Source organism: Lepidochelys olivacea, assembly GCF_965140295.1.
Source record: "Lepidochelys olivacea isolate rLepOli2 genome assembly, chromosome: 13".
Lineage (NCBI taxonomy): Eukaryota > Metazoa > Chordata > Testudines > Cheloniidae > Lepidochelys > Lepidochelys olivacea.
Genome location: NC_140423.1, coordinates 29,571,537 through 29,585,329, shown reverse-complemented (window position 1 = coordinate 29,585,329; position 13,793 = coordinate 29,571,537). Strand labels below are relative to the sequence as shown.

At 42.5% G+C, this 13,793-nt stretch overlaps 1 protein-coding gene across 2 annotated transcripts in view; it reads right to left on the bottom strand.

Annotated features, from left to right (window-relative positions):
- TRPC4AP (transient receptor potential cation channel subfamily C member 4 associated protein) overlaps positions 1 to 13,793 on the bottom strand; it is a 70,925-nt gene that overhangs the window by 30,309 nt on the left and 26,823 nt on the right. For both annotated transcript variants that reach the window (XM_084645859.1, XM_084645860.1), the window contains exons 4-7: positions 6,971 to 7,028; positions 5,920 to 5,975; positions 3,997 to 4,125; positions 2,335 to 2,536 (exon numbers count right to left, since the gene is read on the bottom strand). In XM_084645859.1, coding sequence (XP_084501985.1) covers positions 2,335 to 2,536; positions 3,997 to 4,125; positions 5,920 to 5,975; positions 6,971 to 7,028 — 445 coding nt within the window. The remainder of the gene's footprint in view (positions 1 to 2,334; positions 2,537 to 3,996; positions 4,126 to 5,919; positions 5,976 to 6,970; positions 7,029 to 13,793) is intronic.

The window sequence follows — 13,793 nt, the reverse complement described above, 5'->3', positions numbered from 1 at the left end:
TTTAAATCCTTTCCCACGCAGGGTGGACTGATGTTGCAACATTACACGTTCGATTTGTTTTTGTTCATTCCTATGTCAACTTTGAATAAAAGCTGCACTTTGCCCTCAGTGTAAGGCTTTCACAAAGATACATAGTATCCGGTCTTCATCATCAAATAAAAACAGAGCTGTTAGATATAATCCTACGCTAAATCTTCATCCTTGTACACTCAAAAGCCAAGGCCCTTAGTCCAAGTACCACCATTTTCAGTGGCTGCAATTCCAACAACAGCAGCATGTCAACCATGGAATTCTGAACTTAGAAAAAGATTAAGTTAACTTAAAATTATATGTGAAAAATAATATTTTAGGTTTATACATTTAGACCCGGACCCTGCAAACCAACATGCAAATAGCTCACTTCAAGCATGTGCAGAGAGACTACTGAAATACTCAGATTTAAGCACTTGCAGGATCTGGGACATATTCAGTTAGTTTGCTTAAACAGCCTGAAGATTTGCACATTCACTTTAATATATCAGATGTCCTTGGATCTTCAGCCATAAGGGCTTATTTGCGGTAAAGAATACCCATTTGTCACCAACTAGTGGCACCACTCTCATGCATACATATTCTTTACAAAGAGCTTCTGAAAAGGCCACTCTGCTGCCCACAACCAGTGCAGAATGCAGCAGCATGATTGTTGAGAGGTGTAAGTAGAATCTTTTTGGTCAGCCCATTGCTTCATACTCTGAATTTGCTACTTGTAGATGTGGGCTAAGTTGAACATTTAGATATTGACATTGAAACCCCTAAATGGACTGGATCCTAATGACAAGAGCTTCCTGGAGAGTCTATATACAAACCCTGGGCTGATCATATTTCAAAGAGTTTCAGACAACAAAAGTGAAACCAGTTCACCTTCCCTTTGCTGGCATTTTAATTGATTACATTGTCTGATAAAGCCTAGAAGGCTCACAGTGAAGTAGGAACTTAAGATAACATTCGAGTCAGAGGTGCTCAAGGCAATAAAAAAAGCTCACACAGTGGCCTCAAGTTCCAAGATGCTGAGCACCTGCAACTACCAATGCCTCCCAAAAGGCCATCAGGCATTCAACACCTCTGGAAAAAAAAATTACAAACCATCAGGGACTTTAAATGTAAGCAAGGTCTATATACAGATCTCTCTGCTATTTGTTTGAGTATACTTAATAGGAGTCATCATTATACCAAAACACTGAGGTCAAAATGTAAACCAAGATTTAGCCTAATATGATTTGAAACTGCTTAAAATATTAACTCCTCAACATTCAGTTTTATTCCAAAAATGCCAACTCAATCTGAAAAGCAGCACACGTGTTGCTTCAAGATTTCCAGCAAGAATTTAAGATTAGACAGATTTTGAAGTTTTGCCCAATATAATTTCTAGTTCAGACTTTGGTCTGGACTGTTCTCTTACAATGGTCCTCTCCTTCTGATATCTAATATAAAAGGTTGCTTCCCATAACGTGGAAAATTAACTCCTGAAACTCTAAGGAAAGAGGCATTCTAGTCAGATCATCACACCAGAGAGTCTTCAAAAGCATGACTAAACACAAGCTAGAAATCCTAGGTCCACAAACAGTGATAAATCCACACGTAGCTCTTACATAGCCCTTCACAAGCACAGCTCACTTGGACACTGTGACAGAGGTCAATGAGTTGGCTCACGGTCACAACCCAAGTTAGTTCAGGGACAGACACAGAACCTACGTTTGCTTCCGAGTGTAACGCTCTAATGCACTATGCTACCTCCTCACCAGTATGTATGAAATAGATCAAGAGTATCCCTCCCCAGGGAAGTTGTATTTTCCTCCACACTGGCATAGCAATTGGTAAGTGACTGGCCAGAACCAAAAACTGGTATTAAACATTTTTTCCTTAATGAGAAAGGGGAAAAAGACTGACATATTGCTTTAGAGCAAGATATTAGATAAAGCCACCTGACACCAATGTAAATGCTTGCCTGGATAACAGACAAGCACTGGCTACACCTATGGTACTGAGACATTATAGCCCGTCATAGCATCAAAACATCTTCCCTCCACTCTAACCATCAATACCTACTCAACTAATTTCTAGGGTGCATGTGAATCAAACTAAACTGTTTTTTTTGTTGATAATGATAGTTTGGGTAAGAACCTACATGGAATGCAGAATTAAAGAAATAAGCATCATAAATGCAGAAGGCTTACAATATCACAATAGAGAAGCCTCAGACTCTTGACAGGATGGAGAGAAGGTTTATGGACTTCCTTTTTGATTCCTCTGGACCTGTGTTTAGAATGCAAGACTCTAGTAACTGGGACACTTTACCTTGATTAACTTCAGCTCGAGAAGGACCCAAATTTTTTTTCTGCTGTGCATTTTTAGCAAGAAGCGTGTGTTTGTCATCACTCCCTGTCTCAAGCTCTGAAATTGTGACTGCAAGGATCCTACAGAAATTAGCAAGTTGCTGTTGATCAAAACTGGATACTAGACTTGCAAGATTGGGAATATCTTCTAACTGTATCATTTCCTATAGAAAACAAAACAATGCATTAATCGTTCGATGAAATAAACCAACAGTCTTTTAACCAAAAATCAACGTTAACAGAGGGAACATATAAAAATTAAAGAGCCTTCCCCAACAGAATAAAAATTGTTTTAAATTTAGTCAGACACAAGGGTAGATGGGTAGCAGAAATTCCTCAGAGTTTGAAAGGGGCTGTGAATCCCAAATCAAGGCTAAGATCCCATGTGTTCACCAATTCATAAGAGATCAAATTATTCTCAAGTCATTTTACTAAAAAAACAAAAACAAAACAGAATTGTGAAAAAATAAGCACTAAGCCAATTTTAGCTATTTTGAAATTTTTATTTCCCCCCCCAACTTTTGTTGGTTTGTACCCCCATATTTATTGAAGTTAAATGCATCTAAAGATGGACTGCGCTGTCAGTTATTTTTAAATTATAGTTTCATCTGTGATAAGGGAAGATTCTGAAAAGTAATCAGAAGGAAAGTTCAGACAGCGTCTAAGCATCCTTCAGCAAAGTTAATCAAAATATACAACTTAATAATTAGTCCGAATTTACATAAATATTGAATTTCAGGAAAACACAAACCATATAACCCCAAAACCCTATCTAGGGGGCAGAAATTAGCTGGACACTGAAATCCAATTACTGTATTTCACCGCTGAAGAGATATTAGCGGAGGAAAGGGAATAATTAGGTTTGTAGCAGTGACACCCTCTAAGAAGGAATACTCGTCATATTATTCAGGGCTACCATTTAGAATTTATTAAAACAGTACTATAGACATTTTTTAAAAAAGGAGAGGTTTTGCCATTACCAGGACTCACTGCATGAAAATCAGGGAGTAAAACTGACAAGTGTATTTTCATTGTCCAACCTACTATCTATGCTGTTTCAACTTTAATAGAACTTTTTCTCAACACAAGGAAATATTGGCTACCAATATTTTAAATATTACATCCCTTTAAGGCAGAACAGTGACATTGCGCAAAGTCCCGAACTTAGAGAAGACTAAAAGCCACCAAATGACTGACTAACTCAAGCAAAAAGTCTCCTTTTAGGACAATTTGGAAAGCAGTTTAATCTGACATATGCATTCTTCAGTATTTAGCGATGAGAATGAAATTCCCAAAGACAAGACAGAAGTACATCTACCTTACGAATGCAACAGTGTCAAAAGATCAATTTACAACATTGGTCCCTGACCTGATTATAGCATGTAATGGGGATGAGATCTTAAATGTATCCTGCCCAAGGTTTTACAATGGTTATATATCTCCAACAATACTTTATTTGTAACACTAAATGACATGTGACAAATGGCAAATTTTCTTCAATGCATGTTCACAAAAAAAAAAAAACCTATTAACAGATGACTTTTCCCCTCTAGCACACAACCCTGAACAGTTACGCAACCACGATTATAGGAAACATCCACGATTATAGGAAACATCCACAGACCTTTTTAACTCCTAGGATATCTTCAATAAGCGTTGCTGTTTGCAGAAATGTTTTTTTGTTTGTCATCAATGTAAACAGGAACAACACAAAATCATTTCTTTCTGCCAATCGTTTAGTGACTCCTTCAGTCTAGAAGAAAGCGAGGTACGGTAAAATACACCCAACAATGGCAGGTGGCTGCACTGGCAAATCAGATGTGATAATCATATGTAGCAAGCCACTTTCAAACACTCTCTTGGTTACCCATTCGGCAAGTCCTAGAACTTGGTGACGTGCTGACCAGGAAGATCAACAATTCAGCTAATCCTCATGGGGCCTGCCAAAACTACAGGTCCCCGGGATGAAAAACTCCATTTTGACTTGAATTGTTTGCCTGCTTGGAACAAGATTAAAAGTTGCACAGCTGGATCCTGTGTTGCTTGTGGGCTTTAGCTCTCTATTGGAGCTGACAGCAGTTGCCTTAATCTCTCTTGCCTAACTGCTAACATAGTTCTCAGTTGAACAGAGTTTGCTCAAAGTTTCCACTGACTTCAATGGGGCTAGTATTTCACCCCGATCACTGGTTGGAGTAAGGTTGCTCTTTGGTTTAATTCAGTATTTTTTATTCCAGAAAATGCTACCCCAAATGCTTGAAATGCTGTCTGTTCAGAGTTCAGCAAGACTGACCATGTACTAGTGGCCGTAGCATAGAAACAAAACCTCAAGAGGTCATCGAGTCCAGGCCCTTATGCTGAGGCAGGGCCAAGTAAACCTTGACCCTTCCTGACAGGCGTTTGTATAAACTATTCTTAAAAACCCCTATCAATAAGGTATTGATCAAATGGATTAGATATCAGCATAGATATCATACCTAGATATAAAGAGAATTAATCCAGAACTGCACCAAGACATTAGACAGTCTTACAATTCTGAAGAAACCCTCCACTCAAATCCATCCCAATAATCCAGAGAGGGCACTACAAATTGAAATGAGTTAAGTCAGCCAGCAGCTATTCTATGGATTGCAAATGCGCTCGTCTTTAGATCAAATGCAGCTATCAAACTACCTCTATTTTTTCCCCCTTAGGAGATCAAATAAAGAATGCTCAAACACCACACCTTGCCACTTTTACTGGGTCTCTGTATTGTTTTGAGAACACTGTGTACGAATACTTTTGTAATGTTAAGAGAAAGTCAGTTTCTCTAAAATGGCTCCAACTCAGTGATTACATGCAGCATTTCATTAAAACTACTGTATTTTAAATGTGCTCTCAGGCTTGTGATCATTTATCCACTGAAGGGTTATGACTAACTATACAATATTGAAAATACGTTCCTTATTGACAGTGTTTTAGTCATTAGATATGCACTTTAGGCCTCAATTTTTGAGCCAAGTTCTCTACAGACTTCTAACCTGCAGCCCTTCCTCGGCACTCAGGTTCCAGTGATTGACCAAGGATGTTCTGCATATGAATGGTCTGCAGGATCAGGCCCTAATACCCTCGGTTGACTAGGGTATTGAACAGCACACAGGCAGAGATGCTCAAATTAATGGGCATACGTTTTTCTAATTTTGATATTTATGTTTCTAAGTACAAGAGCTGAAAATAGCTCTCAGATGGGAACATGAATATGTAGACGAATGTCCACAATAGTGTGTCAGAATTACTGGGCACTCAGCTACTGCAGTAATGCATTATAGAAAGGCCTATAAATAAAACACTACTTAAACACCCAAACACAGAGAGAGGCTGAATATAGTAGGTCCAGATATGTAACCAGACTTTGGAAAATGTTGCAAACTAGAGTTGCATTATGTCTTTAAATTATGTTTTAAAGCAAATATACTTTCATTCCTGGGGTATGTGCTGCCAATGCCGAAGCGTGGAACATGTTTGTTTGCAAAGAAATGGAACAAAGTATTTTTTAAAAGGTAATACTTACACATATGCAAGTGTTGTACAATATGCTTAAGCAGTCCTTGATCAGGTCGTCACTTACTACAAAGCAAAAATAAGACACCAATTCATTACACAGTTTCCAGAACACTTAATTTCTAAGCTATAATCATAGAGCATTGTGTATGACATTTTATATATTCAGCTAAACAGCCTGAAACGGATATGCAAAAAAATTAAGCTGCAATTAGCAAGCAGTTAGAAATGATTAATGAGATACCCGAGCAGTACAGTCCAAGAGATTTAATGGCCTGAGGACAATGTTATAGGGCATGCTAATTCTGACCTACATCCAACAAACATCAGTCTTCTGGTCTTTCCCTCCTCGGATTAACCGCAACCAACTAACATGGTTTCGAACAGGACGCATTTTCCCAGAGTAAACAAAACCTTTGACAGATTTTATCTTGATATTTCACCTGTGAATCTCAGTTGCTTCACTTGAGAAGTGGGGAGGATATCATAACACTTGTCCTTCTCAGAGGTACTGCAAGGACCAGATAGTGTCAGGTAGACATGGAAGATGAAAAATACAAATATTGAGCCTACTGAGCTGCTCCAGCAGATAAAATGCTATTCTGAAGCAACTAGTTAGTTCACTTTGGCACACTCCCTTTATTATATAGTTAGGAAATTACTATTCATTACATGTCTGGAAAAATAGGATTTTCTTCATGACTCACTCAACTGCTCTGTATTCTAGGGACAGCATTCTGGAGGGATTGAATAGGAGCTATATAGCCACCAGTAACTTCAGTGGAAGTTTCTAACATTTGTGGACATGCCAATACCTGGAAAACAAATTTATACACTGAAAAAAATACAGACACTAACAAACTAAGCCTTAAACACATACTGACTATAATTCACCCCCTCAAATTAGAACCACAAAGAATGACTGACATTAGTTTTCCTATTTCAGGAAAAGTGAATCATTTGTTTAGTAAAGAAAGGGTGAAAGATATAAATAAATGGAGGAGGAAACAAGGAAAGATATTGAAAAACAGCTATTTAATCTTAAACCTTTATCTACTTACTTTTCGGTTTCTTTTTCTGTGTAATTAGTGTTGGTCTCATGAGAATTTCCACTAGAAGCTGTGAAAATAAGAGAATGAACTGAAGTGTAGAGTCAATCAAAGAGACACCCAAGACCCATGTTTTTTTCTCTCTAAATAGCAAGCCCCAAATCAGTCCGATTTCTTACAGAGCTACAGATAACAGTGAGGGAACTAGTACAAACATGGCTACTTCAATTTACCTCCTTTCTGGTTGCATGAAATATCATGGGGCTTGCTGCTAAGCTAGTGCTCTGGTTTTGGAGGAAGTCAGGCACTGCACACATTCCTCCTACACCTTGCATTGTCCAAGCACAAAACAGCCGAGAGAGCACTTAGCCCAATGGGATCCGGCCCTTTCGAACTGAAGTAATAAACATATTAAATGAAGTATTTCAAACTTACCAAAGTGTTTTTTGAACCAAGTGCCCTTTTCCACCCCTAAACAAGATCCCATTAACAGATATTCAAGGTCACAGATTGAAGTAATGCCTAGCCCACCAGATTTTAGCATCATTTCAATCCTACGGGAAATCACCCACAGCTATCGCCCTTACAACTGGAAGCAAAAAGAATTTTAGATAAAAAAAGTTTTCCTTAACTGATTATGCTAGTTAGAGCAAGAGGATTCTCCTCCTTAACAGTGAGCAAAGGTAATTAACAGGAGAGATTTGGAGGGAGTTTAGAGAAGGACCATGAAAGGCTTTCCTTCCAGGATCTGCACTTGACATTTCAAACTGCTTAGTGATTCAACAGTGGCGGTGATCTGCTACACATGTGCCATGTTCTCTTTCGTGCCTGAAGATGGAAGGGATTTCCTGTGCATAAAGTTCAAGTTGGTGGCTATGCTGGAGGAGAAAATTCCTGGATTGGAGCAGGAAGTAGGGATGTTACTGAGAATCAGAAAAGCTGAGTAGTTCCCAGTCAACCAGCTTCACAAAACATCAGTACTCCAGGTCCTGAAAGAATACTTGGGGGGGGGGGGGATTTGCCATCAGAGCTGCTATTTCTCCTACTCTCCTAGCCAAGGTGACCACCACCAGGAAGGCTGTTTTCATTGACAGGTATGTAAGAGAATGGGTAGCCATGGGTTCGAAGGGAGGTCTAGTCAGGCTTTTCAACATTAGGTTTAGGTCCCATTTTGGGGTGGGATGTCAAGGTTGCGGAAAAAGGTTTACTATACCCCCCAAGGAATCATTTTGTGGTTGGGTGCAATAGTACTGAGTATCCCTCTACTTCAGGGGTGGCCAACCTACGGCTCCGGAGCCACATGCGACTCCTTATATAGGCACTGACTCTGGGCCTGGAACTACAGCGGCCAACTTTCCAGTGTGCTGGGGGGTGCTCACTGCTCAACCCCTGGCTCTGCAACAGGCATTACCCCCACTCCACCCCTTCCTGCCCCATCCCCAGATCCTGCAGTTCCCTCGCTCCTCCCACCCCGAGCCTCCTGCATGCCACAAAACAGGTGATCGGGAGATGCGGGGAGGGAAGAGGAGGTGCTGATTAGCGAGGCTGTTAGTGGGTGGGAGGCACTGTGAGCGGGGTGGGGGAGCTGACGGGGGGGCTGCTGACGTATTACTGTGGCTCTTTGGCAATGTACATTGTTAAACTCTGGCTCCTTCTCAGGTTGGCCAGCCCTGCTCTACTTGTTGGTGAAAGGCTGCTATAGCCACTAGGTGGACCCTGAGTGAACTGAGAGAGTCTCAATTTTTTTTTAAGAGTTACTACATAGCCTAGGAACTTTGGAAGAGTAGCAGATGTCGGAGAATTTTGTTGGGATTTACACCAAGTCTGAAACCGGAACCACTTTTGCAGGTAGAGTACGGAGTGTTGTGGATTTTTTTAAGCATAGTAATACCTCTTGTACCTCATCCGAGCAGGAGCTTTCTCTGTGTTGGAACCATGAAGGAGCCAAGCCTTGAGGCAGAGAATCCTCAGGTTGGAACATAGAGTGAGTTCTTTGTTCGGCAAGAGCAGGCATGGAGTGGACTGGAGAGAGCTCAGTGAGCACATCGCAAGTTGTGACAGGTAAGGGTACCAAGTCCTTCTCAGCCAAGTGGGGGCAATCAGTATGACATGTGGTCCTTCTTATTTTATTTTTAATAGGACTTTCGATAGTAGGGGAAACTGAGAAAAGGCATACAGAAGGTCCCAGTCCCACAGAGGAAGTGTTGCACAGGGCGTATTGCCCCATCCCTGCTTTGGAGCAATGTCATGGACATTTCTTGTACAGGTAAGTAGTGAACAGGTTTGTGGTTGGTCCCGTCTCCCCCCCGTTGCCTTAATAGGTCATGGCTTTATCTCCCATTCATGGTCGTGTGGGAACTTGCGACAGACTGTGCACTATAGAGTTTTGTGTTCCTGGGAGATAGGCCGCTGATGGCGTGATGGGGGAAATGCACCAGTTCCCTAACCTTAATGCTTCTGCGTGGAGGGAGGGTGACCTGGCTCCTCCTTGTCAATATATGTAATACATACATACTATGTTATCTGTTAAGACTCATGTGTGTTCCCTTGATCAGCGGGAGGAAATGGATGCAGGTATTCCTGACTGCCCTGAGGTTGAGGAGGTTGATGTGGGAGGATATCTCCATAGATGACCATTTGCCTTGTGTTGTAATGTCATTTAGATGTGCACCCCATCCTATAAGGGATGCATTGGTGGTGAGAAGTAACGACAGGGAAGTTGGCAGAGAGATCTCCTTTTTGCAAACATTTGCTGTGGTTTTCCACCAGTCCAGGGAGTTTTTGACCTTGGTGGACAGTGACAGGGGTTTGTCTTGTCTGTCTATCTGGTCTGTAGACATTGCTGAAACAACTCTGGAGACACTGCACATGAAATCTGGCATGAGGTATCACTGCTGTGCTGGCTGCCATATGCCCCAAGAGTTGGAGCCAGTGTCTGGCTGATATTTATTTGGGGGCTATTTTGTACTGTTTATGAATGTGGCCAAGGAGAGGAACCTTTGCTGAGACAGGAGCGCTTTGGTCTGTAATGAGTCCAGGTTGGCCTCTCTGAATTCCAGGTGCTGTACCAGGGTGAGGGTTGATTTCTGGACATTGATCTTCAGACCCAGTTCCATGAACAAGTCTATTGCAATATTGGTAATCCAGCAAGCCTCGTTGAAGGAGACCATCGTCCAGGTAGGGGTAGGTCATGATCCCCTAGGAGTGTAGGTGAGCAGCCACTACTGAGCAGACTTTGGAGAATACCGTTGGAGCGGATGATAGCCCGAAGGGGAGTACTCTGTACTGACAGTGGTCTTGTCCCAGGGTAAATCTGAGGAACAGCCTGTGGAACAGTAGGATTGAGATATGGAAATAAGTGTCCCAAAGGTTGAGGGCCGAAAACCAGTCTCCCTGTTCCAATGATGGAATAATTGTTGCTAGAGTGGCCATCTTGAATTTTTGGGCTTTGACAAACTTGTTGCATGCTCTGATGTCTAGTACGGGTCTCCAACCTTCCTTCCTTCCTTCTTGGGTACTATGAAATAGCAAGAGAAAAAAAAAATCTCTGCGCCTCGTAGATGTCAAGATACTTGTTCTGGGGCTCCTAACTGGAGGAGGTGATCTATTTCTTGTTGTAGTAACTCTCGTAAGAATGGTCCCTAATGATGGATGGAGAAGTGTGTTGGGGACAGGGGTAGGTAAAATGGATGAATACCCCTATTGCAAATTATTTCCAAGACCCATTGGTCCGATGTTATATGTTCCCAGATGCTGCGGAATGTGGCAAGGTGGTAGTCAAATGGGTAGGATAGGTTGGTCAGCTGTAGTGGTTGAGGGGAATGGTTTGTCGACACCTTGACCGACATGTCAAAATTCATGTATGGAGGTGGATGGTTGTCACATGGAAGGCTGTGGACCTGATGGATTGCGTTTGGAGAACCTAGATTTCTTTCTTTGAGATTTGTAAAAAGCATTGAGTTGGGTATTGGGAGGTACAGGTTTTATGTTGGGGCTGTGGCCTAAATTTTCTCTTTTGTTCAGGCATATAGATCCCTAATGAGCAGAGAGTGGTCCTGGAATCTTTACGGGTATGCAAGGATGCATCAGTCTTTTCAGCAAAGAACTTGGTGCCTTCAAAGGGAAAGTCTTCAACAATCATCTGCACCTCTTTAGGGAAGCCTAAAAGGTGTAACCATGATGCATGTCACATAACCACCGCCATAGAGATGGACCGGGACACTTATCAGCTGGATCGAGGGCTGACTGGAGTGTTGTTTTGGCTGTTGTCACTAGCTGCCCCTTCTGGACGATAGCTCGGAACTGGTCACGCTGTGACTCTGGGAGCTGACCAGTAAAGGTGTTGAGTTTTCAATAACTAACAGTCATATTTTGCTGTTTAGGCTTGATAATTTGTGATTCAAAATTGCAATGTGGCAGAAGAATCGGCTTTTCTCCCAAAGAGGTCCAAACATTTCCCATCCCTATTGTAAGGGGATGATCTCATTTGGTGCTGGTGGCCCTGGGAGTTTACCGGGTCCACAACAATGGAGTTGGGGGCGGGGTAAAAAAGAATTCTGTCTCCCTAGCCAGAATGTAATATTTTTTATCCGCCCGTTTACAAGTAGGCATCACCGATGTTGGGGTTTACCATACACTTTTTGCAGGATCCAGGAGAGCCTCACTGAAGGGTAAGGCTATTCTGGAGGACGAGGAAGAGCGTAGGATGTCAAGGAGTTTGTGGTGAGTGTTCTTGACTTCCTCTAGGGGTATCTGCAGCATGTCTGCTACCCTTTTTGCCAAGGCCTGGAAGAGCTGGAAATCATTAGCTAAGGATGGTGGTGGAAGCATGATTGTCTCATCTGGAGAGGAGGAAGATATATTAGTTCTCGGTGTAACCTTCTCATATCTGTTCCTCCATAATCTCCTCTGGACATTCCGAGTTTCTGGATGCCATAGCCAAGGGAGAACGTCTCAGGGACTCACAGGTAAGGCTGGAAGCCTGAGAGGTGTGGGGGCGATATGCCACCCAGAGACCCCAGTAGGGCCACTCAAGTGGTGGGATAGAGCTTGGTGGTCGTGCCCATGGCTGGCCATATCATGGTGGCGGTGCAGCAGGCTGAGGGTATGCCTGAGGAGCCTCTTGATAATGGGCATCATAGAGAGCATGGGAGGAGTGGTGGGAGATGACCTCCTCTGGCTCACTGTCTGATTTGCCACTATACAATGGCAGGTGCATGGCAGAGTACCGGAGAGGATTCCCACACTTGGAGAAGACTCGGTACCAAAGTCTTGGTGCTGAGAAGAGGAGACTCTGGTTTAACAGATATCCTGACATCTCCTGAGTGCTGGAATTCCCTGGAATTGAATCGGACCGATCCGGTGCTGTTGGTGGTACGGAGGAAGTCAGGGATCTTGCCTGCACCGAACGCTCCAGTGCTTGCTGGCTCACTGATGATGGCGCTGAAAGTACAGTGCGTACTGGAAGTGTCTTCTTACTGGTGTGCTCCCTGATCCTGTCTTTTGTCAATGCATCTGAAGAAGTGGGTATTCACCCACGAAAGCTTATGCTCCAATACATCTGTTAGTCTATAAGGTGGCACAGAACTCTTTGCTGCTTTCACAGATCCAGACTAACATGGCTACCCCTCTGATCTTTGTCGATTGTTACAGTTGGGGCTTGGTGCCTGTGCCCATCAGGTCTTTGAGCGTGTCTATGGTACCTGCAGCTCCAGACCCTCGTAAGCTATAGGTACCAGGCTTGGATGGTCTTGGAGCAGACACTACCAAGCTTGCCGGAGACCTTTTGCAGCTAGCTCATGGCTCACTCTGGAGACTCACTGCTCTCTTTTTCAGATGTACAAGAGGGGATTTCTTTGACCCATAGTTCCTGGATGTTGAGGCCTATGGGGGAAGACTCATGCCTTCTGGGTGACTCCTGGCATGGACCCAGAGAAGGTTGGAGGGCTGTCTCCATCAGGATGATCTTCTGTCAACTCCCTATCCTTTTGAGACCTGGGTTTATTAAATTGTTGACAGAGACCCACATTCTGCAGAATGTGGTTTTCCCCCGAGGCAGCCTATGCAGCGAGAATGTTTCTCTGCCACAGGGATGGCCTCCTTGCAAGAAAGGCACTTCTTGAAGCCTGGTGAGCTGGGCAAATCCTGTTAGAAAAAGGGGTCCCCAGTAAAAAAGGGGGGGAAATAAACAGTTTTTCTGTTTTCAAAGAGAAAATAAAGAGAAAAAACAATTAAGACTGAAGGAGATTAGCATTTTAAGTAGTTAAAGAAGTTAATGATCATGAACAAACTGCTAATTGCTGTGTCTCTAGCCAGGGGCAGCTGAGAACGAACTGAGGGAGTTAGCTCCCATGTGCTGGTTAGCCTTGTGGAGGGGCACAAGGAGGACACTGCACATGCAGGTCGAATGGAGAACTTTAGTAGTAGTGTCCGATCAGTTGCATAGGGACACAAACACACCTACAGTGAAGCATCCATAGGGACACTGTTCAAGAACTTCTGGCCTCAATCCCCAATTCTGCCCCCACTTCCCTACCACATAGCACAGAGATCCTTGGACAGAAGACACTTAAGGAGTGCCCAATACCATTTGATTAGGTTTTTGTTTTTTTGTTTGTTTTTTTTTGGGGGGGGGGGGGTTTGCAGAACTTTAAGTATCCAATGTATTGTTAGCATTTTCTTTTTTAAAGTGATATTTGCTTCTTTTCATGTTATACAAGTTATGTATGTAATCAGAAATCTATTTTTTTTTTAAACTTAGTCTGGTATCTGTTTATCATTTCCAAGAATTTAGCAATTTTCTTAAACCCCACGGAAATATCAGGCAGCAATGTAA